We start from the raw sequence: 26227 nt of genomic DNA, 5'->3' as shown, positions 1-26227 counted from the left end.
ACATAACTTAGTGTGGTGTCTCTGACTAGTCTATTTTTAACTTCTTAATATGTTTCTACTGTATGGTTTTATGTTCTGATTTTTTTATAGAATAGTGCTCTATAAATATATTTTAAAAAATATAAATATCTTACCTGTGTAGACACAAAACCTCTGGGGAAGGTATGCTCTTGCCGTAGATGTTTCTGGATAATTCATACTGGTGGGTCCTTGTATTAGCAAAACCCCTTACATATGTTAACTGCACTGGTAGATTGCTCAAAGGAATGGAAACAAAATATTGTGGTCCCAAGTTTTAAGAAAGGGGGCAAACTTCTCCCAGTCAGTTACCATCCAGTGAGCCTTTTGGATGTTTCCTCCAAATTATACACACACTATCTATTGCACAAGGCTGAAGATTGGGCAGATAATAATATTGGGGATGAATAAGCAGGCTTCTGGCATGGGAAATCAATCATAGATCAGTACTTTGTTCTAAATCATTTGAGAGAGAGATGCAGGTGGCCCTAGGAAATATACATGCTGCTTTTGTTGACCTGATCTCAGTCTTTGACAGGATAAATAAATAGAGTTTATGGAGAAAACTATGTAGAGTTAGGATGTACAAGACACCTGTTGATTCTAATTAAGAACTTTTACACAGGCACCAAAGTTCATATTAGAGTAGACAGAGAATGCCAGTTGTCAGAGGAAATTGGTTCAACCAGAGGGGTAAGACAAAACAGTTTACTAGCCCCCTTTTTGCTCAGCATATATGTGAATGGCATCATTGATCAACTAGCTGATAAATCAAACTTTTTAGCAGTTGTTGGCACATGGAAACTAAATGTATTGCTATTCACAGACAATGTGGTTCTGTTATCCCAGACCCTAACTGGCACGAGGATATTGTTGAAATCATTTGGGGAAGTATGCAATAAGAAACAGTTATGTGTGAATTATGCCAAGACTAAAGCGGTGGAACACAAATGGCAACTAGGCAGTAATCAACTGGAATAATCAAATATATATAATAATCTAGGAATATGTTTTGCACGAATAGCCTATAGAACTGGTAGATTAATAAACTAAAAGTTCAATGTAGTCGGTGTTAAAATTTGCCAGAATGAAGAGAGTGAATTTTGTGGTGCTTGTTTTTAAGAGTTTTTGCTGATTAGGTTATTCCTCAGTTTTACATATAAGAGAAATCTGGGGCATTCTGGAACCATATTAGTTGGAGGTAGTACAGAGTAGATTGATTTATACTTTATTTGGTCTCTCACCAGGAATGCCGCGGTAAGCAGTTACTGGTGTCGGTGACGTAATGCCTGTGGTGTCTTAACTTTTCATTTCCATCTGTTACTGGCATCAGAAAGAGGTTATGGTGGAAGTGATCCAGATCCAGGGCAGCCAATATGGTCCTCTCCAGATGTTGTGGACTACAACTCCCACCATGCCTGACCATTGGTTATGTTGGCTGGTGCTGATGGGAGTTGTAGTCCACAACATCCAGAGGGCACCATTTTGGCTACCCCGTGCTAAACAGTAATATTTAACTTTCTTTAGTCTTTAATGAAAAGTAGATCTTTTCCAAATCAGCAGAGGCCATTCCATGTAGCATTTACAATAAAGTTGATCCACTCATCTCCTTATTGCTATTGCTAACAAGGGCCCTTTCACACCTTATAAATATCATGAGGGGGGTCCAGACTTGGGACTAAGATTCAGCAGAGGGTTATGCAGGGTGAAGTGAAAGAAGGCAATTTTATCTCATTTCTCCTGCAGCCCGCCATCTCCCCACCATTCCACCTCCCATGCTGTTCTGGTCCCTCATTCTTCCACTCCTGCGGAAAGGAGGAACCAGTGAAAATTACCTCTCCCCACCCCCACCTAAGTGGAAGTGTCTGTTGAACAGAGTTCTGTTGACAGGATGCAACCCAATATGTTTCTAGCAATATTATGATTGCTACTATTACAATAATATGATATAGAAAAAAATATTTATACAGGGTTAGAGCACCTGTGGAATCTTTCATTCTGATTTGGAAAGATAAATGCCTCTGAACCCTAAATATATTATAGCTAGCTCATTGGTAACTAATCCAAAATCTATACATGTACATAATGAAGGCTGTATAAATGAGGGGAACTTGCAGTCTAGCATGTTTAGAATTTCATTGTAAAGTTGATATGAATGGTCATAATTTTATGGCAGAAATAGTAATCTAATTAAAATATTTACATGACTACATTATTTGGAAATTAAAACATTCAGTTATACAAGTTTTACAGTGTAGTATTGGATGTTAAATGTGGTGGATATGCTGAAAGGCTTCTACAGTATAGTACCTCTGAATTATATTTAAATCTGTCCACTGAGACCAATTCTTTTCTCTATAGAAAAAACACATTTAAAATACAGGCCTTCAATTCTGAATAGTTGGTATGTGTATACAGTGAGGATTTTAAAGGATTTCTCCAGACTTCTTCTGGACATGCTAATTTATGCATCTATTAAAATCTGCTTTGAAAGCCTACAGATAGGTGACTAAGGCATCTGTCATCACTTTGGCAGTGTGGATGTTTTGTCTTTGGCTCAGCTTGAGTGATGCTAACTTTTATCCACTTAGACTGTGAATATTTTTATATAATTACTTTTACAATCCCACCATTCTTTCAAGGAGCTCAAGGTGTTTTACATGATTCTCCCTTCTCCATTTTATCCTCACAGCAGCCTCATACGAGGTATGGTACACTGAGTGATTGTACCTGGCTCAAGGTCACTCATTGAGCTTCATAGATGAGTGGGGATTTGAGCCCTGGTCTCCCAGGTCCTAGTTCAACCCTAATCGCTATGTGTGTTGGCTCTGATTGACTATTACTGACCGTTATGACTGGAATCCCATCAGTGATGAAAGCAAACAAACCAATTTCATCTATAAAAATATTTTTTCAACAAATCATATGTGAAAACAATTCAAATCTAATGCAGATACAGTCTGTGGATACAAATCTCCTCTTCAAAGGACTTGTTGGAAAAAATGAGGGTCTTCAGTAGTCACTGAAAAGACAATACGATATGTAATTTTTTTGGGGGGGGTGGATGGAGTCCAAAATATCTGGTTCCCCACTACACTATACAGGCCTTGAATCTTCCAAAAGTGTGTCTGATCAGGATTCAGGTGGGAAATGGTAAGTCTAGCTGTGTTTGGTTTTGGAACCCTTGTTCAACCCCAGAGCTGAGCAAATTTATTTCAAGCTTCTTGATACAACATATTAACATATATCAAAGATCTCAGTTAAATGGAGCTGCCTAGAATCTAGAAACTAAATGTGTATATTATCATATTATTACCTTTTTAAAAAATGCATATAGAGGTAACCTCCCCGTTTCACTCTTAATGAAGCTTAAGGTCATACATATACATCAAAATTAAGCTGTGTTTCATTATGTGCTGATGATTAGCAAATATTGTCATTGAACATGAGTCCATAACAGAAAAGTTGGCTGCTTTGTATGTACCAAGAAGGGCAATTGAGAATTATGTGCTAAAGAATATAGCCAACTTGTATATTTTCAGAATATTATCTATAGTATATGTACTTAATGTATCTGGTGTGAGCCTAGTTATGATGGACATATTGCATTTGGTGTTCTTAGGGCTGGAGCACATAACTACGTTTGCCATGGCAGTGATGCTGCTGAAAACAGGAGCATGGAAATTCATAACATGATCGCGGAGGTCCACACAGTAAGTACTTCTCTATGTTATGAGCAGGATGATGGTTTTGGCAGCATCCCAGTGGCAAAGCGTAATGTGTACTCCAGCCCTTAATCTGGAATTATACCTCAGTTGTGAAACATTTGTTAGCTGTTGAATATAGTGAGGGTTGAAAAGGAACTCAGGCTTTTTGCATGTGTTGGATTTTCAACTGTTATCATGTGCTGCCATCTTCATAAGAAGGAGAGTTTAAAAATTTAGTACAATTATTGGGTTGTTATGCTTTGACATGCAGGGGTTACAAGAAAATATACAATATTAGTTTATATGTGATCTTTGAGCTATACAGCCAGTATCCAATGAAGTAGTTCTGTTAGCACAGAACTTCCCCCCTCTCTCTCCTACATTACTCCAAAATCTGTTCAGGGGTTTCCCCAACCCTCTGGAGCAAATTTGGGAAGGTGTAGGGAATGGAGAGAGGAGTTCTGTTGTTCAGCTAACTATCTTGTTGTATAATGTCCTGTTTTCCACACCTTCTTTAATGCTCTCTCTCTGTGTAAGTGTGCCTCCCCCACTGTGTAACAGTAAACCTTTCAAATTTTAAAACCCTATCCTATTATGTTTTTGTACTTTTTATGTTGTAATTATATATTGTGAACTGCCCTGAGATCTATGGATGAAGGGTGGTACAGTGGTACCTTGGGTTACGAACAGTCCTGCTTATGAACACTTTGGGTTACGAACTCCACAAACGTGGAAGTAGGTGTCCCGGGTTGCGAACTTTGCCCCGGGATATGAATGCAATCTGCTTCCGGGGCCTCAGGAAGCCTATGTAGGGAATGCGTGCCTCGAGTTAAGGACGCTTTGGGTTGTTTTAAGAACGGACTTCCAGAATGAATTAAGTTTGTAACCCATGGTACCTCTGTATACAAATTGTAGTTGTAGTAGTAGTAGTAGTAGTAGTAGTAATAATAATAATAATAATAATAATAATAATAATAATAATAATATCATCATAGGATTTCATTAGACTGCCTGCTACATTTAAATCTGTTCATTTTAGTGATTTTGTTTGTTAGCTACCTTTACCTCTCAAGAAAAGGTGGGATGGTTTTATTGGGGGGGGGGTGAGTGTGTAGGATAAAATGTATACTTCTTCCCACTAGTCATTATTTATACTTCTGTTTATAGTTTGTTTGCAAGCCGCAATGTTTATCATCTTTCAAAAATTCACACACACACACACACACACACACACACACTGAGACTAAGATTGCTATAAGAGTTCTGTACAGCTTTTAGGGAAATATATTTGTTGTATTTTTAGAATGTAGACCCCACTGTAGAATTGCTAGCTGTTACCTCAGTGACATACACACATAAGTTTCCCCACAAATCTTTTAAATTAGCTTGTAGGTGTTGCAGTTAGAGTTAAACCAGTGAAGATCTGCCTGTTTCCCCAAACTACATGCAAATATGACAGAACTCCTTTTCTTTTTCAAAGAATGATCAGGAGCAGAAAAGTGGCAGTAGTGTTTAACTTTTTCTTTGTTCCACTTCTCTCCTTCCTGATATTTTTCCTGCTTTGGTTTCCCCCCATATGTGTATTGGAGGTTTTTCTGTTCTAAAAGAGCCATCGGATTACAGTTAGGTGTATTGTGTGTGGTGTATATTTTATGTGTAAAGTGCATAATTTTGAGGCTTAACAAAATGTTAGTTCATTATTCGGCTCTGTTTACAAGTTTGTTTAGGTTTAAAATTTTGGGTTTAGCACAGTGATCCTTGTTCCTGCCGTCCAGGCCATGGGGCACTCCTCAACCATTTGTCTTAATTTGGAGTGTTTAATTGGCATATTATGGAGTTGAGCAAGTGCTGTGAGTTTTCTTTTGGCACATGAGAAAAAAGGAGGGCTGAAAATATTTCATATTTGAATGTGTGGTTATCTCATATTTATATACCTGAGGAAGACAGGATGCTTTGTTTTCTCCCTTGCCTAATCAAAGGTGTCTTTTTGTTAATGCATGTCAGGTTCTCTTGGGTCATTTTTGCTTCTTTCTTTTAAACGTTTTTAAAGCTTCGAACGGAAAACATAAAATACACATGACAAAAATAATTTTTCAAAATTTTTTTTAGTTTAAATTGGCCAAGTTTGAATTTCTGCCTATAAAAATATTACAGAATTTAGTTTATTTTATATTTAGCTACTGAGCGAATTTATTTGTGATGTAGTAATTAATGATCTGGATAATTCTTCCTCAATAAAATGTTTCTTACTCTGCTCAGTAGCTGCCCTCATGGAACAATTCTTATAGCTAAATTTTTATCCCAGTCCTGCCCATGGTTGCTTGGAAGTGCTAGTAATATCAGTAGCAGTTTAAAGGGAATATCTCCTATATATTGCATTATGGCATATCATCATACAAAAATGACAACCAGAAATAATGTAGCAAAGGAAAAGGTGGCAGGGAACTTCTGGTGTACACAAAGAACTGTAAAAGAGAAATAGTTTCTTTTGCATAATGCAACCAAACCAGTAGTCTACAGGAAGTTTTAAACAAGACAATGTGCCAGGATTGAACATTTTAAGACGTGCTTTTGTCTTAGGAAAATTGCAGATTTGATGCTTGTAGCCTTGATGCTTGTAGATGGCCATAGTCTTATAGATTGCAATAATCAAAGAACTGCCTCTATACTGGCTACAATGACTTTTTTTTCAGAACTTGCATGATTTCTTATGGGGACTGTTGCCTGGTTCCGTTCATTGTGCTCAGTTAACTTGTGTATTTGCAAGACTCAACATTGACCTTATCTAACTTTTTTAAATGCAGAGTTGAAAAGAACTACCAGTCTCCCAAGTGCATACTGACAGGAGCCTGCTTGAGGTGAAAACTCATAAGTGAAAGGAGTAGACTCTGGATTCTTAATACATTGGAGTCCTGCTCTACAACTAGTTTGGTAGGTTGGCTTCTCAGGGTAAAGGGGTAGGGTTGATGGAGAACCAAGTGTCATACTCTCAGTGTGAATTTGTTCTCAAGCACCCTCCTCACACAGTAGCTGCTGCAGCTGCTGCTTCTCCCTTGGCATGGATTAATCTTACTTTTCTTTCCTTGGTACAGTTTCTGACATGGAGGGTTGAGAATCGGCATGGGGGAAGGAATTATAGATGCCAATTGTCTAGCAATAACTCGCTGTGCTAATCTACTTCCTTCCTCTGTTTGCAGTACTGTGGGGAAAAGAGTCAAGATTACATGAGTGAGAAAGTAGCTGCCCCTCTTCTTTTGACCTTCTGTTCTTGCTGTCTGCTTTATTTATTTTGGCTATATTTTGGCTGCATTTCAGGACAGAGTCCACTGAAGGTGGCTTACGGAACATAAAACACAAGAAAATTCCAATTCCAATATGACACAGTATGAAACTGGTTACACAATGTAAAATCAAAACCCATAAATAAAAAAAATCCCAATAGTTTAAAAGGCAGCACCAACTAAATAAAATAATCTTGGTTGAAGGCCATTTAAGAGAGAGGCCTTCAAAACCTTTTTGAAGGCTAGAACTGATGGTGCCAACTCATATCCCTTGTGTGGGAGTTTCATAGATCAGGGACCACCACTTGAAAATACAGTGTCTCTGGTGCATGTTCGTTTAGTTGACAAAATTTCAATGGGTTTACTCTTGAGTAGAACTTAGGTGGGCAAATGAAGAAAAGAACCTCTGTCAGTGGATTGCGGTCTGTAATTGATTGAATTTGGCCCAGCAGTCAATGCTTTCCTGTCACTATGTCTGAGACTTTTGATTGATTGATTATACTTGATTATATTTCTCTGCCACTTTTCATTCAAATTAATTCCAAAGCGGCTTACAAACAATAAATAACAGTAACATAATAGAACACCATAAATATAGCAGAAATCATACAGAATAAATAACAAACCAGTAAAACAATTACAAATCAAAACAATTAGCATCTATGAAACACTTGTTAACAAAACTACTAAAAAATAAGCTAAACATCACAGTTACAACAAAAATAATATTTTAGGATTCACAAAGTTCTACAGCTAACTCTTTGTTTTGTCATTGCTTTAAGTTATTCCAACTGTTTGCTTGATTATTCTGTTGTATTAAAAAATAGCATATCAGACTCCATTTTAAACTGGTGTTATAGATGAGTAATCGCTAAATTAATCCAGAGTGTGTTGTGTTTCAAGTAGGGAGGTGAAATCCCTGTTCAGCTGTGTTTTGTTACATTTGTGTCCTATGCTCCCGCTTAGGGACTCAGAATACCGTTTTAACCTCCCAACAGCCCATTGAGGATGGTTAGACTATGAGTTATTTCTCCAAAAGCCACACAGTGGATTCAATTCAGAGATCATTTAAGAAAAGTGAGGCATTTTTTTGCTGATTTGTCTTGCATGGATCCCTCACCCCCAATTTGTTCTGGAACCCTCTGGATTAGTGTGGGAGGGTTGTACGTGGGAAGAGTATTGGTGAAAATTGCCACCTCCTCTTTCTGTCAGCGGAACGTCTGCTGCATCAAAGGCCCTTTCATGAAGGAAGGGCAACTCTGAATCCCAGGCCAGTGGTTTTATATCAAGTCAGGATTTGAACTGGATATTCTTACATTTGAATGAGCCAGCACAGACATGAAGCTAAATGGTTGGCCTTCAGCAACTTCCTCCCTCTGCCTGCTAGGCTTTTGAGATTGAATTGAAATATTCCCATATATGAAGGGAGCCCTGGAATTATGTTTGGAATATTAATGGTACAATATGATTTAGTGGTTAGAGTTTCAAGACTAGGGCCAGAGAGATTTGGGTTTAAATCCCCTTTCATTGGATGATGGCCTTGAGATGATCATTGAATCTAAGCCTACCTTTCTTCAGAGAGTTGTTGAGAACTATAAAATTAGGAGAGAGCCATGTATGCCACTGTGAGTGCCTTAAAAGAAAGATGGAATGTGAATCTACCAAACAAGCAAGGAAGCAAGCAAGAGACAAATAGAGTTGATACCTTCACATGTTGTAGTAATAAGTTGACATTTGAACACTGATAATATTCTACCTCTGTTGCTGACCCTGATAAGGAAAGTGGTCAGAGCCGGCAGTTCAAAGCACTACTGTTTGTTGTTCACTTTTTTGACCTGTAGAAATGTTGACACTGGCAAGGGCAACAAACACACCTAGTTGGTTTTCTATTCCAGTAACATAATTTGCAGATATGTGCAGGATCTAGATTAGAAGTGGGAAACCTGTGGCCCTCCAGATGATGTTGGACTCAACTTCCATCAGCCCCAGCCTGCATGTCCAGTGGTGAGGAATGATGGGAGATGTAGTTCAGCAGCATCTTGAGGACCACAAATTTCTGAAATTTATAAGTTCCTTGATCTGCAAACACTTCTGAGAATTGCATTGTAAGGAACATTAGTGGCAACATGGCAATGGGAAATTTTGCATAGCTGCTTTTGTCTTGAATCTTTTCTAATTAAGTGCCTGTTTAGTAGCTTTAAAATCTGATTGGACAAGAAAACTGTCTCCATAGACTGCTTCAGCCAACTGGTTTCTTAGTGCATGAAAGATGTTTGAGCCCAGGCATGTCCTCCCTTCCAATTTGCCCTCTTCTTGTGTGCCTGGATTCAGTTCTGGTTTGTAGGGAGTTTTTGAACTGCACTTAGCTGGCTCTGATTTCACAGGAACTTGGTTGCTCTATGGAAGTAAACAATACAAGAAGGGTCTACCAAATTAAAGAGAGACACCACTTCTCAAGAAGCTGATTAAGATTTATCCTAGCCTGAACCAACTAATAACTGTTTATTATTACCTTTAGATGTCTCTACCTTTTTTGTACGTTTCTTATGCAGGTAGTTAATGGCTTATTGTATCTGATGCACTTGGAATCCTTGAAATGTGCAATATGAGTTCTAAATACTAACTTTACCAACAACTCTGAACTACACTTCAGATTTCCTACAGATCACTACCTCTTTTCCTTTCAATTGTATCCCTTTGCCTGCATTCTTCTTCTGCATTTTCTCTGCTCATGATAGGGATCCCTCATGGTTTTATTTACTGTATTTTTGGTTTCTATGGAAGCCGCCCAGAGTGGCTGGGGAGGCCCAGCCAGATGGGCGGGGTATAAATAAATAAATAAATTATTTATTTATTTATTTATTTATTTATTTATTTATTTATTTATTTATTTATTATGTAATTCTGGACATGTATGTGCATTTTGGAATGGAAAATTTCCTCCAAACTTTCCAATATAAGTTGGTTGGAATCTGATACAAAATGTTTGACAAATCCCAGATCAACCATGTAATTCATTGTGTGACCATGGGAAATAATTGCGCCTCAATTTTAACCTATAGGTTGCAGTAATACAATTAAATGATTTATTTCTCACCCTTTAAATAGTGGGAAGGAAATCTAAATGTTACGACTGCTAGCTTAAATATTTTTAATCAGTTGATTAATCAATTTCAGCTTTAACCAGTTAAACATCAGGACCCATTTTTGATTGGTGCAGTTGAGGGATAAAGGCTCTTTTTCCTTTTAGCCTGGTTTGATTCTACTATGTTACTGTAATAGGGACTGAAAAAGAAAATATACAATAATTTTCTGACAGTAAATGGGAACTTCTGTTAAGTTGTAAATTGTATTAGACCAGTATTGGAAAAAGGATAAGTATCCTGAAATTTTTATATGCAGGCTTACTTAAATGCAGTAATTAGTCAACTGGCAGCTCAATCCTATGCATGTTTGCACCGAAGTAATTCCCATTATGTTCAATGGGCTTATTAAACTTGGAAGCGTGTAGGCCCACAGTCTAAAAAAATATTTGATGGCCTACTAAATTTGCAATCAAATTGTGCATAGACACTCTACATATGTATGCTACTGATATGAAGGTGTGCTCACACACTAAAGTGAAAGCACAGTTACACTGTTGGCTGCCACCCCTCTTCTGAAGTTGGTTGGCTTCCCCTGTTGTCTATTCATTAGGTTTGTACATCTACATATGTAGGCTTTCCATCTGCAGACATCCACACTTAATGTGAGGACAACAGGGATGGGGCTGAGCGAAGCCATGTGACCTCTGGGGTGGGCCAGTAGTGTGGCCCTGTTACACCTTGATTGCATGACCACCCCTTTATGCAAGTAGCACATGAATAGAGCTATACAGTGGACTCTCGGGTTACGTACCTCTCTGGATACGTAATCTTTGGGTTGTAAAAGCGGCAAACCCGGAAGTATTTTTCTGGGTTTTGTCGCTTGTGTGCGCACAGAAGCGGTGCCTCTGGTTACGGATTTTTCGGGGTTCACATGGACCCCTGGAACGAATTAAATCCGTATCCAGAGGGTCCATCGTAATTGAGATTCTGAACAAATATGTAAATTCGCTAACAATGTAGTCGTGAATCAATGTCTCTTGGTACTGCTAAATGCAGACTTCTGGGAGAAAAGTAGTTTACATTAATTAAAATAAAACATATTAAATTGATATTTAACTCACATATACATATCTTAACATCTCAGTTTGATTCTATGGAGGGTTAGAGAAAGTTACATTGTCTCGGGATTGGCATCCCTTTAGCTGTTCAGTGAGTGAAGGCTTCTAATTTGCAGAGTCTAAGAATCTGTACTGTGTCACACATGCATCACACAATTTTCCTTACTGATGGACACAGCATGCGGTTGCAGAAATTTAGGTGTATATCTGTGCATATGAACACTCACAAAAGAAAAATAAGCATAGCTGTTGACAAGGTTTTCTTGCCCTTGATTGTGCAAATTATAATTCATTGGCCTATACCCGAGTACCACAAATGTTTCATTTATAGTTGAACAATCTAACTGTTTTGGGTTTTGCACTTAAGGAGACTTGTTTTCAGAATGTGTTTGTACTTCTTTTAAAAGGTTTTACTGCTTCGACTGCTTCAATGGACCACATTCATGGGGCTTGGAAGGCTCTAACTGATGGAATTGGATTAAAGGATTCTGTCTTCAATGGATCCAGCTGTATTTCACCTACTATTGTCCAGCAGTACAGCTATCAGCGTAGAGCATCTGATGATGGGAAACTTTCAGATTCTTCCAAGACAAGCAATACCATTCGTGTTTTCTTGCCTAACAAGCAACGCACAGTGGTGAGTCTGTTTCTTGTTTTGTGCAAGATGAAAGATTGGCTGTTTCCCCCCCACCAGTGCATAAACATTCCTGTGCCCCAGTGGGCTAATAATGTTTAAATGTAGATGCTTCAGGATGGATACAGTGATGTTTTGTTCAACATGTTGACCCAATATACACATGCATAATTTTGGGAAGAGCAATGAGATTTGTATCACTTCAATGAATATGCGATCCTGTCTCTTATGAATAGGCCCTCTGCTGATGGATTATTTTGGATACTAAAGCAGTGTTAGCCAGAAAAAGCATCTTGGTTTTCTTTTTGCTTCTGACTTTAAAGTGATTTATAAGTATATCCTAAAGGCTTGCAAAGTTGTATTAAAATCGTAAAATCAATATGCAGATTGTTAAATGTCAGCAACACAAGTGACATCAGCTCAGGTTAATCGCAGCAGACCTAGATTGGATTCTGTCAGACGTTTCGATAAGCCTATCATATGACTTTCTGTCCTTGCTTAAAGGTACTGCTTTCACCGGCCTTGTAAATAAGCCCACAAAAATTATTAGTCTGAAAATATTTACTGGCCTACTAGCAGAGGATGGATGGAGAGCTCTGACTCCCCTCCCCGCTCCCCAGCAGCCTCCTGCATTTCTGTGCTGAGTGCATAAGAGGGGAACTCCCCTTTTGGCAGTCTGCCTGATTTCTTAGCTAGATATAGAGTGGGAGAATTCAGCCTTTGTCATTCTGCTCACTTTCCTCCTGAACGTTGCAAATGTCTACGAGGTGAGTGTTTACAGTGCAGATACAGTGCTGCTGATTTCTTTATCAAGATTAAACTAGTAGGAGCAGATTCACTCCCAATCCCCGCCCCTAACATTCTTCCTTGTTGGCTTACCATGGTTCCCACTTATTCAGTGTTTCAACCGATGGGAACACTTGTTAGCAGTAACTAACCATGGCTAGTGCCAGTGCAGCTGTGACACTAAAAAACCTGACTAATTGTTTTAGGCAATGCCATTCATGTCTACAGTGCAATCCTATTTACATCTGCTCTGAATGAAGTCCTGTGGATGTCAGTGGGGTTTACTTCCAGGTGTTAGGTTTTAAGACAGCAGCTTTAGGCAAACAAGGAAAATGTGGATTGAATCTGCAATGAAGAAGTGTTGGAGACTCGATTCCCTTCGTTCAGTTTTTTTTATAATAAACGTTTATTAGTTTTCAATTACATTCCAATAATAGCCTCATTATAACAATGCCAATTTATAATACAATTATTATTACCAATAATTCAAATACTAAATTACCTTATTTAATTAAGGTGGGCCCCCGTGTTCTAGATTTTTTGACTTTCTAATTTTATTTATTTCTGTGTTCTAAAATCTTACTAGTTTCAGTTATATTCCGGTCATAATAGTCACCCCTTACACAACAACTGCAATATTAATAACTTCTATTCATGTTGACACATTAAATGATTTCTAAAACTTCATGTGAGGAACTAAAACTATATCATTGTTCTTTCATGTGTGTGGCAATTATTCAGTCCGTGATGTTTCTTCCTGTCCTTGTAAGATGTTATGTCTTTCTCTCCCCCCAATTGTTGTTGTTATCCATCATGCCATGGGCAGAGCTGATATCCCTTCGCTTCAGTTTTTGATCACAGAATTAGCAGCATTACAAGTGTAAAACTCCGTAATGGCAATTTTCATTTATGATAGTATTGTGTAATTGTAGTCATCCAGTGATTGATAACCACACTGTAATTCGTGCTCCATGACTGAAGAATGAAAATGTTTCAGAATTAAAACTACTACTTTTTTAACAGGTGAATGTGCGTAATGGAATGACCCTTCATGATTGTCTCATGAAAGCACTCAAAGTTAGAGGCCTGCAGCCGGAATGCTGTGCTGTTTTTAGATTACTTAATGAACACAAAGGGTAAGAATTGAAATATTACGTTTTATGAAACCATTCAAGCAGTTCCTTCCCATAGTGTTCCCTGTATTTTGTTTGCTTCACATTTATAATGTTCAGTGATTCAAACAGTACAAAATCACAAAGGGCACACCAACCAAATTTGGTGTTGCATAGATTCAAATGGAGAGAATTCAATATAAGCTTAACTGTTCTATTGAAGTCAGCGGGAATGCAAAGAATTTAAAGTGGCTGCATTGTCCTAAGTGAAATCAATTATTGTTTTGCTTATTCTAAGTGAAATCAATTGTTTTGCTTATTCTGAACTTTGAAGGAAATAAAGCTAGAATTTTCTTCAGTTCATAGAATTTTCTTCAGTTCATTTTTATATGATACTTGTAGAGTGTTATCTTTTTAGGTTTAGCTAAAATGTTGGAAAGTTTTATCTGCTCGAATATAAATTTCAGTTTGGATAATCTCATTTTATCCTGTGAACCGCCCTGAGATTTATGGACAAAGGGCGGTATAAGACTTAATGCGCTTTTTATAGGGCCAGGAATCTACTGTTTTTAAGTACCAAATGATTCTTTAACAAGTTGAGGGAGTGAAGGTAACTTAATTGACTTCACACTACTGATGGCTGGTATAGAACGCTGTGTTAAGCCACAGTCCTGGATCAATTATTTGTGAGATTTTATTTTTGAACTTGAATCTGTTAATTTCAGACAACTTTAGGGCTCAAATCCATTATACAACTTCCATATCATTAAGGCCGCCATTAAGATTTTGGTATCTACGTCTTTCTTTTATTTTGAATGTTGCCACTTATTAAACTAGTGTATGTTCACACACATTTCAGGTAGCTCTGAACTTTTAAGCGATTTGGTTTAAGACTATTGGTTAAAAGTTAAAAACTTTTTTGTTCTCATACACTTGAAAATGGAATTCATTCAGCATATTTTCTTCCCACCTTTTCAGTAAAAAAGCACGGCTGGATTGGGGTACAGATGCTGCATCCTTGATTGGAGAAGAATTGCAAGTGGATTTCCTGGATCATGTTCCGCTTACGACACACAACTTTGTATGTTGATTCTTTTGTATGTACAAAATATTTGGAAATACCTCATGGGAGTACAGCTGACAAGACTTTATAAGAAATTATACAACAGTAGTCCTCAAAAGGTTTCATAATACTTTGACCTCAAAACAGCACACAAAGCAAGTGTTGCAATATATCTAAGTGTTCTTACCTTTCCAATCTTGGCAGAAAATCAACGATGTTTTTAAAAGCAGTCCAGACCCTTAGGGCATTGTCTTCCCCAACCTAGTCCCCTCCAAATGTTTTTTGACAAAATCCCATTAGCCAGCATGGCCATTGATGATGGAAATGGTAGTCCAAAACATACAGAGGGCATTGGGTTGGCAAAGACTGCCTCAGTTAACATCCTTTAGCTTTTTATTCTTTTGTTGCCCCTGTGGCAGTAGACACTGAGGTATTCTTCTGAGATCAGGAATCCACATGCTTGGAGGTCAAGACTAAAAGCATCTCCTTTCTTGGCCTGGTTCACACATCATGGTAAACCTAACTGTGACTGTACTGTGAATGAGCAAACACACTATTGCTTGCTGTTCAAAGCATGCCTGTCCTGCTCCTCCCTTCCCCAAGTCAGAAGGAAACAAAGCACAGCGCTTTTTTAGTGCTGTGTGTTTTGCCTCTCTCTAAACAAACCGCAAGAGGGATAAATAAAGCATAAGTGCTGGTTCATATGTAACACTAAACTAGTGCCGGGGGCTGTTTCCTGCAGGATGGGTGAGTAGATTTGAGCAGCATACACCAGCATATTTGCTTGTTTACAGCAAGATATAGTTTGGTTTGCCCATGACATATGAACTGGTCCACTATGGAATATAATGAGAGGGAAGAAGAGCAAGAGTAACACTGTGAGCGAATGCACTTGCCTATACTGTCTAAATTGGGAGGGAGAACTAAGGGGTTAAGGAACAGTTTTCATGGAGAAGGTGAGTTTTGATTAGGAGATTGAGTTCGCTTTCTGCTCATATGGACATGAACTATAAATGTACCGTATTTTTCGCTCTATAACACGCACCCGACCATAACACGCACATAGTTTTTAGAGGAGGAAAATCCGTAGGCATGCCACCCGTAGGCATTTCCTCCATAACACGCACAGACATTTTCCCTTACTTTCTAGGAGGAAAAAAGTGAGTGTTATGGTGCAAAAAATACGGTAGTTCTCTGATCAAATAACACTGTGGCTACAAAAGCTGCTCGTTTAAACTTACTCAAATGCTGGGTTTTGGTTTCTTTCTAGTCTAATGTATATGGTTGCAAGTGAAAATAAAGCAATTTCTGAAAATGTGAATAATCTGAATTCTCCCCCCCCCCCCCAAGTTTCTGGTGAAAATCACCTGTGTTTTGAAAACTAAAATATATTAATATTGGCTGTTTGTGAGACAGTATATTTTGAGCAAAGCATGTTTAAAGCTACAGCTTTATTCATAAAAGTTAATTCCAATGGTAAAATGTGAAATATTTAATGATAATGTGGTAACAAGCAATTTGGAACAAATATGTAAGAAGCTTCATAAATTGGCTACCTCATACAAACTTAGATACAAAATTTATTTTCCAGGCACGGAAGACCTTTCTAAAGCTTGCATACTGTGACATCTGCCAGAAGTTTTTACTAAATGGATTCCGGTGTCAAACCTGCGGTTATAAATTCCATGAACACTGCAGCACAAAAGTTCCTACCATGTGTGTGGACTGGAGCAACATCCGGCAACTCTTGTAAGAGTTATTTTTAACCTTAAAAAAAAAAAATGCAGCTATTTTAAAATTAGAATAAATGCACTGGTTCAAACATAAAGGCCTATTGAATTTAGTAAAAATCTGCTTATTTTTTTCTTTTTTGCTCAGCTGCATGCTTTTGATTTCAGATTGTTTCCACACCCAAATGTTGGTGATACTGGTGTCCCTGCGCTACCTCCCTTAACGACTCGGCGAATGCGGGAGTCCGTGTCCAGGATACCTGTTAAGTGAGTTGAACTTTGGTTTTTGTTGTGTTTTGCTATACAGCTGTATCTTGGATCCCGAACACCCTGGAACTTGGACGTTTTAGCTCCTGAACGCTGCAAAGTGAATGTTCCAGTTTGTGAAAGTTATTTTGGAACCCGAATGTCCGACGGGGCTTCTGCGGTTTCTGATTGGCTGCAGGAGCTTCCTGCAGCCAATCAGAAGCTGTGATTTGGTTTTCGGACGTTTGGAAGTTGAACGGAATTCCGGAACGGATTCTGTTCAGCGTCCAAGGTACGACTGTAATTCATAATGGTAGTGTTGTAATAGCCTGGGTAGCAATGTGCAAAAGAAGCTTGGTGTGAATATCTTAGACAAAACTCTCCTTACTGCATGCTAAGCACCAAGGGTTAGTGTTTTACAAGTTAAAATGCTATTAGTATATTAATATTTTAGTTATTTTTTTTAAAATAGGGCCTATCCACATACATTTATGGTTTGGCTGTCCTGTGTGTCATGTAGTTGGACCCCTCCCTCACTTCCTGGTCTCTGCATGGCATAGTTGGCTGTAGCAAGCAGATTAGCAAACTGTGTTTCATGTGGTCCTCTTCTAAAGGAGAACTGGAAGACCATTACAAGCAATGGTCTTAAATCTGGGTTTGGAGAGCCAGGGCAAACCAAACCAAAGTTTTCTTGAACCCAGGATTCAGACAGGGAGCTGGATAGTGTGAAGGTAGGACAGGGTGCGGTAACCTCAGTGCTTGGAATTAACAACCAGACCTGTTAGTATTCCATAGTTGGGAAACATTCATCCAATAGGTTTATTCAGTGATAGCTAATTCTTTCCTATAATCATCCTCACATCTGAAGGCAAGCTAAGTGCCTGCTTATGGGATGGACAACAATATGCGGAGATTTTGCGAAGCCTCCTCACTTTGCAACTGCATTCTTAGTAGTAATTTGGAACGGCACTTAATGATGGCAAATTGAACAAAATTTGACAAACTGATCTGGTTTGATATTTTGGTTTAGAGATAGCTCTTAAACCGCAGTTTCTCAGTTTGGATGCATGGGAAACCATTGTTTTAAGAAGCCAGGAAAGCTTTGCCAAAGTCAGGCACAGAAGTGGGAGGAAATGTCTGGAGGGATGAGATGGGAGAGTGTGGGCACATACATGCTTGGTTCCCAGTCCATTTAAACTCTGGTTTGTTCAACTGAGATAGTTACATCTGAACCAGACTAATCTGATCATATATTAATTTTATTTCAAGAGAAGTAGACTCTACAGCAGTAATATCTACTAGAGAACAGCTTTTCTGATGCTTAACAATGAATCACCATTTCCTAGTAGCAGAAATGAAAAATGTTTGTTTCCATCCTTTAGTTCTCAACACAGATATTCTACACCTCATGCCTTCACATTCAGCACATCAAATCCATCTCCCGAGGGCTCCCTTTCTCAAAGACAGAGATCTACATCAACACCAAATGTCCACATGGTCAGCACAACTATGCCCGTGGATAACCGAATAATTGAGGTATTCCTATTTCTGGGTATTTAGCCAGTTGTTTCTGAATTGCATATTGGTTTAATACTTACTGCAGGTTATAATGGCCGCATTCCTGTTTTCATAGAACACAGAGTTTGCCAAACCGCAGTTCTCAGCTGACGTTCTAACTCCCCATAGTTTGTTACCAATTCTTTACTATGATTTGAAGGATCAGAGAACAGGATGCTTGTAGCCAATATGTGACCAACTTAGTGACATCTCATTATTTCTGTTGCTATCACTTTTGCTAATCAGTTAATATTTCCATAGAAGTATGGCCTGTGTTAATCCAGTTAAAACAGAGAGTTTCTGTCTTACAAAATATAACAGTTTACAGTATCTCACTGAATAGAACAAAAGATCCACTCACATCTCCTTAAACAGATTTCTTTTTAATATCAAGATCTTGAGGGTTCAGTTGTGTGCAGCCCCCCCCCCCTTATAACAGTAATTTTCATTTGGCTTTTTATATTGCTTTTCTTCTCCTACTACAGAGACAGCATAGCAAGATAGTAGGTGACAGCATGACGAATATGTTCTTGATAGCTTTTAGCACAGATTAGGTGTTGTAAGTAGTGATGGATAAACTCACTCAAATTCTGTTTGGAATGATATCAAACAATTTAGTTTGGGTCAGAGTCAAACTTAACCCCAAATCAAGCTATGCTTTATCCTCAGTTTAAGGCTCCATCCCTCTTCCAGTGTGACAATTCTGAGGTACCTCCTCTGCCTCTTACCTCCTTCCTCAAAATTTATTTCGTCATCCTAGTAAGTTCCATGAATCCTTGTGCCGGGGATGCTTCCATGGCAGCGCTAAAATTCTAATGGGGGCACTAAAGTGAGACTTTCCTGCCCCAGCTTGCTGGTAAATCAGAATAGAAAAGAAAGTGGCAGCTTGTTACAAGGGATGGTGTTAGGCTAAGCCCTTTAAGATCTGGACCCAAACTTGTAATGGGCTTGGGGGTTCCTGAGCTGGGAAACATCATTACTGAACGTCCCCTGCCCCTGTTTTTGAACTTTGGAGCTTATCACTAGTTTAAAGACAAAAATCACTTGGTAGAGCCATTAAAGCTTTGATGGTAAAGTTCTTTTCCAGGAATTTTTAGAGAGCCACCCTACAGTATTGGAATTCCCTTATTGGTCCAGCTGGCTTTCAGTGTGCCAGAAAGCAAACACCATTTTGCAGCTGAAGTTTTGTAATGTGGTAACACTCTTTTTATCAGGGATGTGTATCCCATGATTGCACAGTTGTGTGATATCTCAGAAAGTGGCTCGGAGTACCCTTCACCAGTGTATGGTCCTTCAGATGTTGTTTGACTACAGCTCTCATAATCCCCAGCTACTGTGGCCGTTTAGAGGGCAAGACTGGTTTAGGACATGAAATTCAGCAAGTGCTGAGTTTAAGACTACAGATACTGACTGAGTGACTCGGAATGGTGAGAAGCTGAGCAAGGGAAGAATTTGAGTGCTTATGATAGCTTTTGACCTTTCTCATTGATAGTAGAAGAAATTGTGCAAAGTAAGACGGGTATATGCAACTTTGATTTATATATGCAAATATAGTTTTATTTGTATAAAATTTGTTACCTAGCTGCAGAATTCTGGTGTTCATTGCCTCATCTATAAGAATCATGAAATCTGTAGCCCCTAGCTTTCTGTTCTCCCACTTTAATTTATTGGATGTTTTGATAGGATGAGTGGGATGAACTTTATTTTGGGCTCCCAATTATTCTTATGTAAATGCTTACCTTTTAGGATGGTTTAGGTTTTTGAAAGTAGCAATACCTTTAGTATCTCAAGGCAGGCTAGGAAATCTTCCCTGGAATTGTGTTTTGAGTTGGAGAGGAGAAAACCATGGTTGTTGTTGTTGTTGTTGCATCTCAGGCTCCTGAGTCCTAGAGTTCTCTCTTTGGATTTTACCCTAGAATAGTGAACCCTTTGTATAAAATGGCATCTAGCGTCTTGTTGAATTGCAGATCTGTTTGATTAGATTATCTCTGCTTGGATCAGTATCGGGTATAATCAGATTCTCTATACATCTGCCTTGTAGAGATTAAAATCTCATAGCCCCTCTTGAACTGTTCTTTTCTTGTGAGTCTACTTATGGCAGAACTGGAATACTATCAAGTTTTGAAAATGCGGAGAGATGATTTAGAAAACTTTCCCTGGAGCATATTTCATGGTTGGTGGAATGTCTGCCTGCCTAACCTTAAGAGCATTCTTGCATCAGTTTTAATCTGCAGTTCCTATATAAAATAACATTCACATAGCTAATGTGTTAACTCTCTTTTCTTTCAAGTTGTCTTCTTTCCTTGTTGTTACTACTTTCCTTTTTAGCAGCTGAAAACTATTTTTTTACTACTTCCTCTGTTCTTTTCTTATTTCTCATTGCTTTGAATTAGAATAACAGCCTGAATGCTTCTCCCAGGTCCTGGTGCAGACGATTCTGTTTAAGGGGAAGAGTAGGTATTATCTGGATGCCTTTGCTTTCTTCAGTTAACAGGATTGCTAAGAGAGTTGGCCAAATTAGTGTGAGTTAACATAACTGTAGCTTAACAGTTGCATTTGGAAAGACCAGTGTGGCATGTTTGTTTAGTTCTAGTACTAAAACCCAGAGTTCGTAATACAAAATAGAATTTGCACTACACAGATGAAGCTTTCAGTGGTACAGAGCAAAATCCATAGCTTCTGGAGTAAACCTGTTCCTTTTAGCATTGCTCTCATGGATGTGGTTGTATGTTAAAATGGTAAGTGGGCATGCTGGTTGAATAAAAAACCCCAGAAATGTCATTCTTTAAACTGCTTTTTAGGGTTGGTGGATTATAGTGTGCTGTCAACAAGAAGCTACACAGACATCTGAATAATTTAGCTTTATATAAAGCAAGCATTCAATAAATGAAGGCTTGTGATTATAGAAGAAGGCACAGAAGCAGTACTTCAAAAATGCTTTGCCTGGTGGAGATGAGTACTTTATTTAAGTTGAAATTGGGGGATGAGGGAACACCCGGCCTTGAAATGCAGTGAATATTTTCTTCTTCTTAGAAATTCAGGATTTGGAGTGTGTGTTTTTTAAACAGAGGACAGCCTGTGCCTTTGTGGCCACATCCAAGCCACAGCAAGTGAATGAAAGTTCCTGTAAAGTCCACATTTTAGCTTAACTGGCAGGGATCCAAAGGCCTATGTGCCGAATACCCCTGTGTGGGGATTTCCCCATCCTTCTCCCTTCCTGCTGAAGCCACTTGTGTCTCTGTAGAGCTGCTTCTGAAGGTCGGGAGACCCGTTGGAGCAGGATTTTATGTGGCAAAAGGAAACGCAAGCAGAACGCACCACCCCACTTCTCTTGCATGAGCACACACAATTCTTGGGATTCCAGGAACTGTTCCCAATTGCCCATTTCCAAATGAACCTCCTTAGAATGAAAGGTGATGAGCAATTCTCACTGAGCTATACTTCTACAGTTGGTTTTATTCAGTGTTTCATCTTGCCCAGCGTGTTTTCTGTCTTGACTAGAAATCTGTCTGAATCCTCATTATTTTTATTTTGTTGAACGTGCTTACACACTACTTTTCCTTCAAAAAGCTCTGAGTAGCTCAGTTTGACTTCTAGACAGTTCACAGGGTGAGACCAGTTTAGTTTTGGCAGAAAAACTGCATTCTGGCTATTTTCTCACCTTTCTTTTGACCTTGCATTTTGCTTTGTGTCTTTCTATCCACTATACAAACTGTGCATTGGATAATGCTGGACAAATGGGAACCATTCTAAAATTGCCTTATATCAGAGCTGTGCATGTTTACACAGGGTAGCATGTGTGGCATGAACAGAGAGAAGGAGAAACAAGCTCAGCTGCAGCGGTGGTACAGTGGGGGCCATGTGGATTTCCACTTTTACAGATTCAATTCCTCGTTATGTTTAAATATGACCAGGTGGAACTGGACTTGGTCTATATGTAGTAGGTTATGCAAAATACATGTTACACCACTAACTTGATTGGTTAATGGTGGCCTTTCATGAAACGTTAACTTGAATGCTCCTATGAATACTTCAACAATTAATTCGACAACTTCATTTTAAAAGCTAAGCATATTTAAGTTTCCTTGCATTTTAAATGGCCAACATCTCCAAATGTTGTGGTGGTTTGGTGTCTACAATTAAAGCTGCTGAGTCAGTTTCTCGTTAGTGAGAAATTTTCTGCTCTATTCCGCCTTCCAGAGCAATTATGCTGAAGTGTTGATACCTGTTCTTTTTGTTTCAGGATGCAATACGTAGTCACAGTGAATCTGGTGAGTGTCTCACTTAATAATATGTGGGATACTGGGAGGGCCACTTGGGAAGCTGCTTTATGTTGATTCAGACCATCTAGCTTAATGTTGTCTTCTCTGACTGGCAGCTGCTTTCCAGAGTTCCATCAAGAGGTCTTTCCCAGTCCTATCTGGAGATGCCAGGGGTTGAACTTGGAACCTTCTGCAGGGAAAGCTTATGCTCTGCCACTGAATTATGATGATTCATATTATGAACGTTTCTACATTAAAAAGTGCTTCCATGTTAGAATTAGCATGCTGCTGGAGCACAGAACATCATTTGTGCAGTAAAACACACTTAGGCTTTGCACAACGTGATGTCGTACCAGTTCCGGCGTGTTTTTCTTGCTTCTGATATGGGGGTTGTCTAATGTCAGTAAGCGTCTCTTTCATCTTTCTTCAAACATGTGAAGCATCACCCTCAGCTGTATCCGGAAGCCCCAACAATACAAGTCCAACAGGATGGTCCCAGCCTAAAACACCAGTTCCAGCCCCAAGAGAGAGAGCTGCAGGATGTAATTCACAAGAAAAAAAAATCGTATGTATCAGAGTATTTACAGCCGGAAGATACTCAGAGTATACAATGTGATTTTCAAATTTATTAAAGCTTGCAGCTGGATGTGTCGCTATGATTTGCATGTATTCTGTGTCATACTCTTTATGTTGCTGCCATTGCTGAATAGTGTGTGAGCTTCTAAAATAAGTCCAAGTGTTTGTCAATGTTATTTTACATTCTTCACTAATGCCTTCACCCTGATTCTAAAAACAAACACAGTGCAACTCTCTGGCAGGGGTGGCCTAACCAGTGGGCCTTCTCAGATGTTGCTAGACTACAATTTCCTTCATCTGTGACCATTGGGCGTGCCAGCTAAGGCTGATGGGAGTTGTGGTCTAGCAACATGGAGGGCCATGGGTTCCCCATCCTTAGTCTCCAATTTGCAATAGCACCTGCCTCCATATTACTCTGCTCAGTATCATAATACAGCACCTAGATCTTTAAATCAGGCCCTTGAACCAGTAAAAAATTACAATTTCTGACTTTGTGTTGTTACAGCTGATAAGCTCTTATCTACTGGCACAGGAAGTATTAGAAACAGCTTGTTAGCATGGAGATGAGAATAGACCACATTTGTATAAGAGGGAAATCTGATTGTCATTAAATAGAAAAAAAGTTATTGGGAGTGATGTTACGGCATAGATTATTTTCCAGCTGTACAACAGATTTAGAAATATACAGATGCCCATTCAGTCCTTAGTTTCCTTAAACATATTTCCTGTTGACATTTTGTTAAGTCTACATTATAACTGTGTATGTACTGCGTAGTCAGATCTAGATTATTTCCAAATATCATTAATCATACTTGCGGCAAGCTTTAATCTGAACCTGTGAAACTTGGTTTCCAGGCCATGCTGTCTGTATTGTAAATATTTACTTGCTTTCCAGAGATCTCGTGGACAGAGAGATTCAAATTATTATTGGGAAATAGAAGCAAGTGAAGTTATGCTCTCTACCAGAGTAGGGTCAGGCTCTTTTGGGACTGTTTACAAAGGCAAATGGCATGGTAAGTATCAAGTATTCCTACCACTCTTGTTGGAAAATGTCAATATTAAAATTGCTTAACATAGTAAAAAATATATACATTTGGCCATGTGTGCAGGTTTAATATTTTTGATTCATAGATATCTGATAAGAACTGATCCCATAATTATGTATGGGGCAGAGAACCCTTCATTCCAACTTTGGAACTGGGGAGGTGATGGGAATTGCTGCTCAGCTGCAGGAACAATCCCCTCATTCCTCTACAGTTTCGTTTTTCCATTTTTATTTTTTGAAATATTGTCTCTGTCATTTTATTTATTTTTTTCAAGTGTTTATTGATTTTTGTTATGTACAAAAACATGTAGACACCAAAAAAAAAAGCAGGTAGGTAAAACAAATGTAAAGAAAAAAAAGATACTTTACAGAGTTGCAGAATGAAATAACAGCAACCCAGTACACCAAATTACAATGATGCTCATTCAGTTTCAAAATTTGGAGAAAGGCTGGCCATATGTCCTGCTCATCAGGAGGTGGCATTGCACACACCATGCTGAGCAAACTTTAGCAGCCACATTTCATCATCTTTTCCATTATCATGTTTACAACAAATTATAAACAGCTCTTCCATTATTCTTATAAGGTGCGTTTGCTTCGGTGGGAGGGAAGTGGGTATTTGGAAATAGTGGCCAAGATTCAAAGAACTACTTAGTGTACTCAAATGCTTGGTCCTGCCTTGTGGGGTATTGCATATTTTCCCTTTGAGCAGACCTCTGTGCCTCAGTGTAACCCTTTAGAGAGTTCCCTGGTTTACCATGTGATAATCAGGATGGGTGTGGGTGCCTACTGTTTATTAAACACTGTGACCCAGATTCAGCCGAACAGTTGCACTAGTGAGAACTTGCGCAATGAGTCCTGCTACCACAATGGGGCTTTTCCATCCTCCTCCCCCTAAATGCCCCTATTGGGGCATTGGCTCTGGGGTTTAGGAAGAACCCCAGAATAATGTGCGGGGGAAGGAGAAAGGCAGATTGTTTGTGTGGCAAGCAGAAATGCTGGTGCTGACAGAATGTTCGTAATAGTACTACGGTGAACTCAATCATATCCCAAAGTCCTTTGGGCTTGTGGAATTAGTGGCCCAGAGTTCCTGCTTCTGGCAGGTGTGCCCTTGGGTTTTTCCGCATGCAGACCATATTGCTGAAGCTCTGGTTCCTCCCCACATGTAATTTGTGTACAGACATCAGTGGACTGCTTGTCACTGTTATAAGAATGTTGGCATGGTGCTTGAGAGACAATTGTTGCGTTATGTTTGCAGGAGACGTAGCAGTAAAGATATTAAAGGTGGTAGATCCAACCCCAGAGCAGTTTCAGGCCTTCAGAAATGAAGTGGCTGTGCTAAGGTAAGCCAACATGGTGACTTTAAAATGCTTGTCTAGTACTTTTATTAAGTTGACTGTTGTCTAAAGTGGTTGGATGCCCAGGCTCATTGTGTTTTCAGTAGAACTCTTTATTGTGTGAGGTTATCGCAAGGATAGTAAACTAAACAGAACTGGAAGATTTACCAGACTCTCATGCTGCTGCCTCCAAATTGTAGACTGTCCTGAGGCAGGGATATTCAGTTTGTTAGCTTACAATTCCTTGTTGGCTGGAACTGTGATCAATACTTGTCAAGGCCGCCCCTACCATTACGCAACATAAGCCAACTGCCTCAGGTAGCAGATGTTGAGGGGCAGCAGCCGCCTCTTGGCTATTCCTCCTATGCTCCCCCCCCCCCCAATCATTCCTATCTTTTGGAGGGCAAGTCTGTGTATTCTTCATGGCATGTCCTGACCACTCTAAAAAGTAGCCTTCTGACTCAAGTGCGGTGGAGGATGCTATCATTTTACCAGTTTGGAGAAAGAGCCCGTTGTCAGTCCAGTCAGCTTCTGTGTATGGAATGTGAAGGGAGTGCCATCTTGTCCTTTACCTCAGACAGCAAACTGTTTTGGGTCAGTCCTGCTTGTTAGTCCTCAAAGCTATTCACTGGGCAACAGACTGGGGTAGAAGTGTGCACAAAGCACTCC

The 26227-nt window shown here is 39.0% G+C and overlaps 1 protein-coding gene across 13 annotated transcripts in view; it reads left to right on the top strand.

Annotated features, from left to right (window-relative positions):
- RAF1 (Raf-1 proto-oncogene, serine/threonine kinase) overlaps positions 1-26227 on the top strand; it is a 72968-nt gene that overhangs the window by 38353 nt on the left and 8388 nt on the right. For 4 of the 13 annotated variants that reach the window (XM_053377676.1, XM_053377682.1, XM_053377674.1 and 1 more), the window contains exons 2-14: positions 3641-3731; positions 6530-6656; positions 11618-11847; positions 13654-13766; positions 14721-14823; positions 16397-16554; positions 16704-16802; positions 18164-18317; positions 20732-20791; positions 22582-22609; positions 23041-23165; positions 24072-24189; positions 25480-25564. In XM_053377676.1, coding sequence (XP_053233651.1) covers positions 11641-11847; positions 13654-13766; positions 14721-14823; positions 16397-16554; positions 16704-16802; positions 18164-18317; positions 20732-20791; positions 22582-22609; positions 23041-23165; positions 24072-24189; positions 25480-25564 — 1250 coding nt within the window. In that variant the 5' untranslated portion in view covers positions 3641-3731; positions 6530-6656; positions 11618-11640. Of the gene's footprint in view, positions 1-3640; positions 3732-6529; positions 6657-11617; positions 11848-13653; positions 13767-14720; positions 14824-16396; positions 16555-16703; positions 16803-18163; positions 18318-20731; positions 20792-22581; positions 22610-23040; positions 23166-24071; positions 24190-25479; positions 25565-26227 lie in introns of those variants that run through there. The other 9 variants (XM_053377678.1, XM_053377679.1, XM_053377684.1 and 6 more) reach the window with 6 other exon arrangements.

The sequence above is a fragment of the Podarcis raffonei genome, chromosome 2, assembly GCF_027172205.1.
Source record: "Podarcis raffonei isolate rPodRaf1 chromosome 2, rPodRaf1.pri, whole genome shotgun sequence".
Taxonomy (NCBI): domain Eukaryota; kingdom Metazoa; phylum Chordata; class Lepidosauria; order Squamata; family Lacertidae; genus Podarcis; species Podarcis raffonei.
The sequence above is the reverse complement of the archived record's forward strand: the minus strand, read 5'-3'. Positions and strand labels throughout refer to the sequence as shown.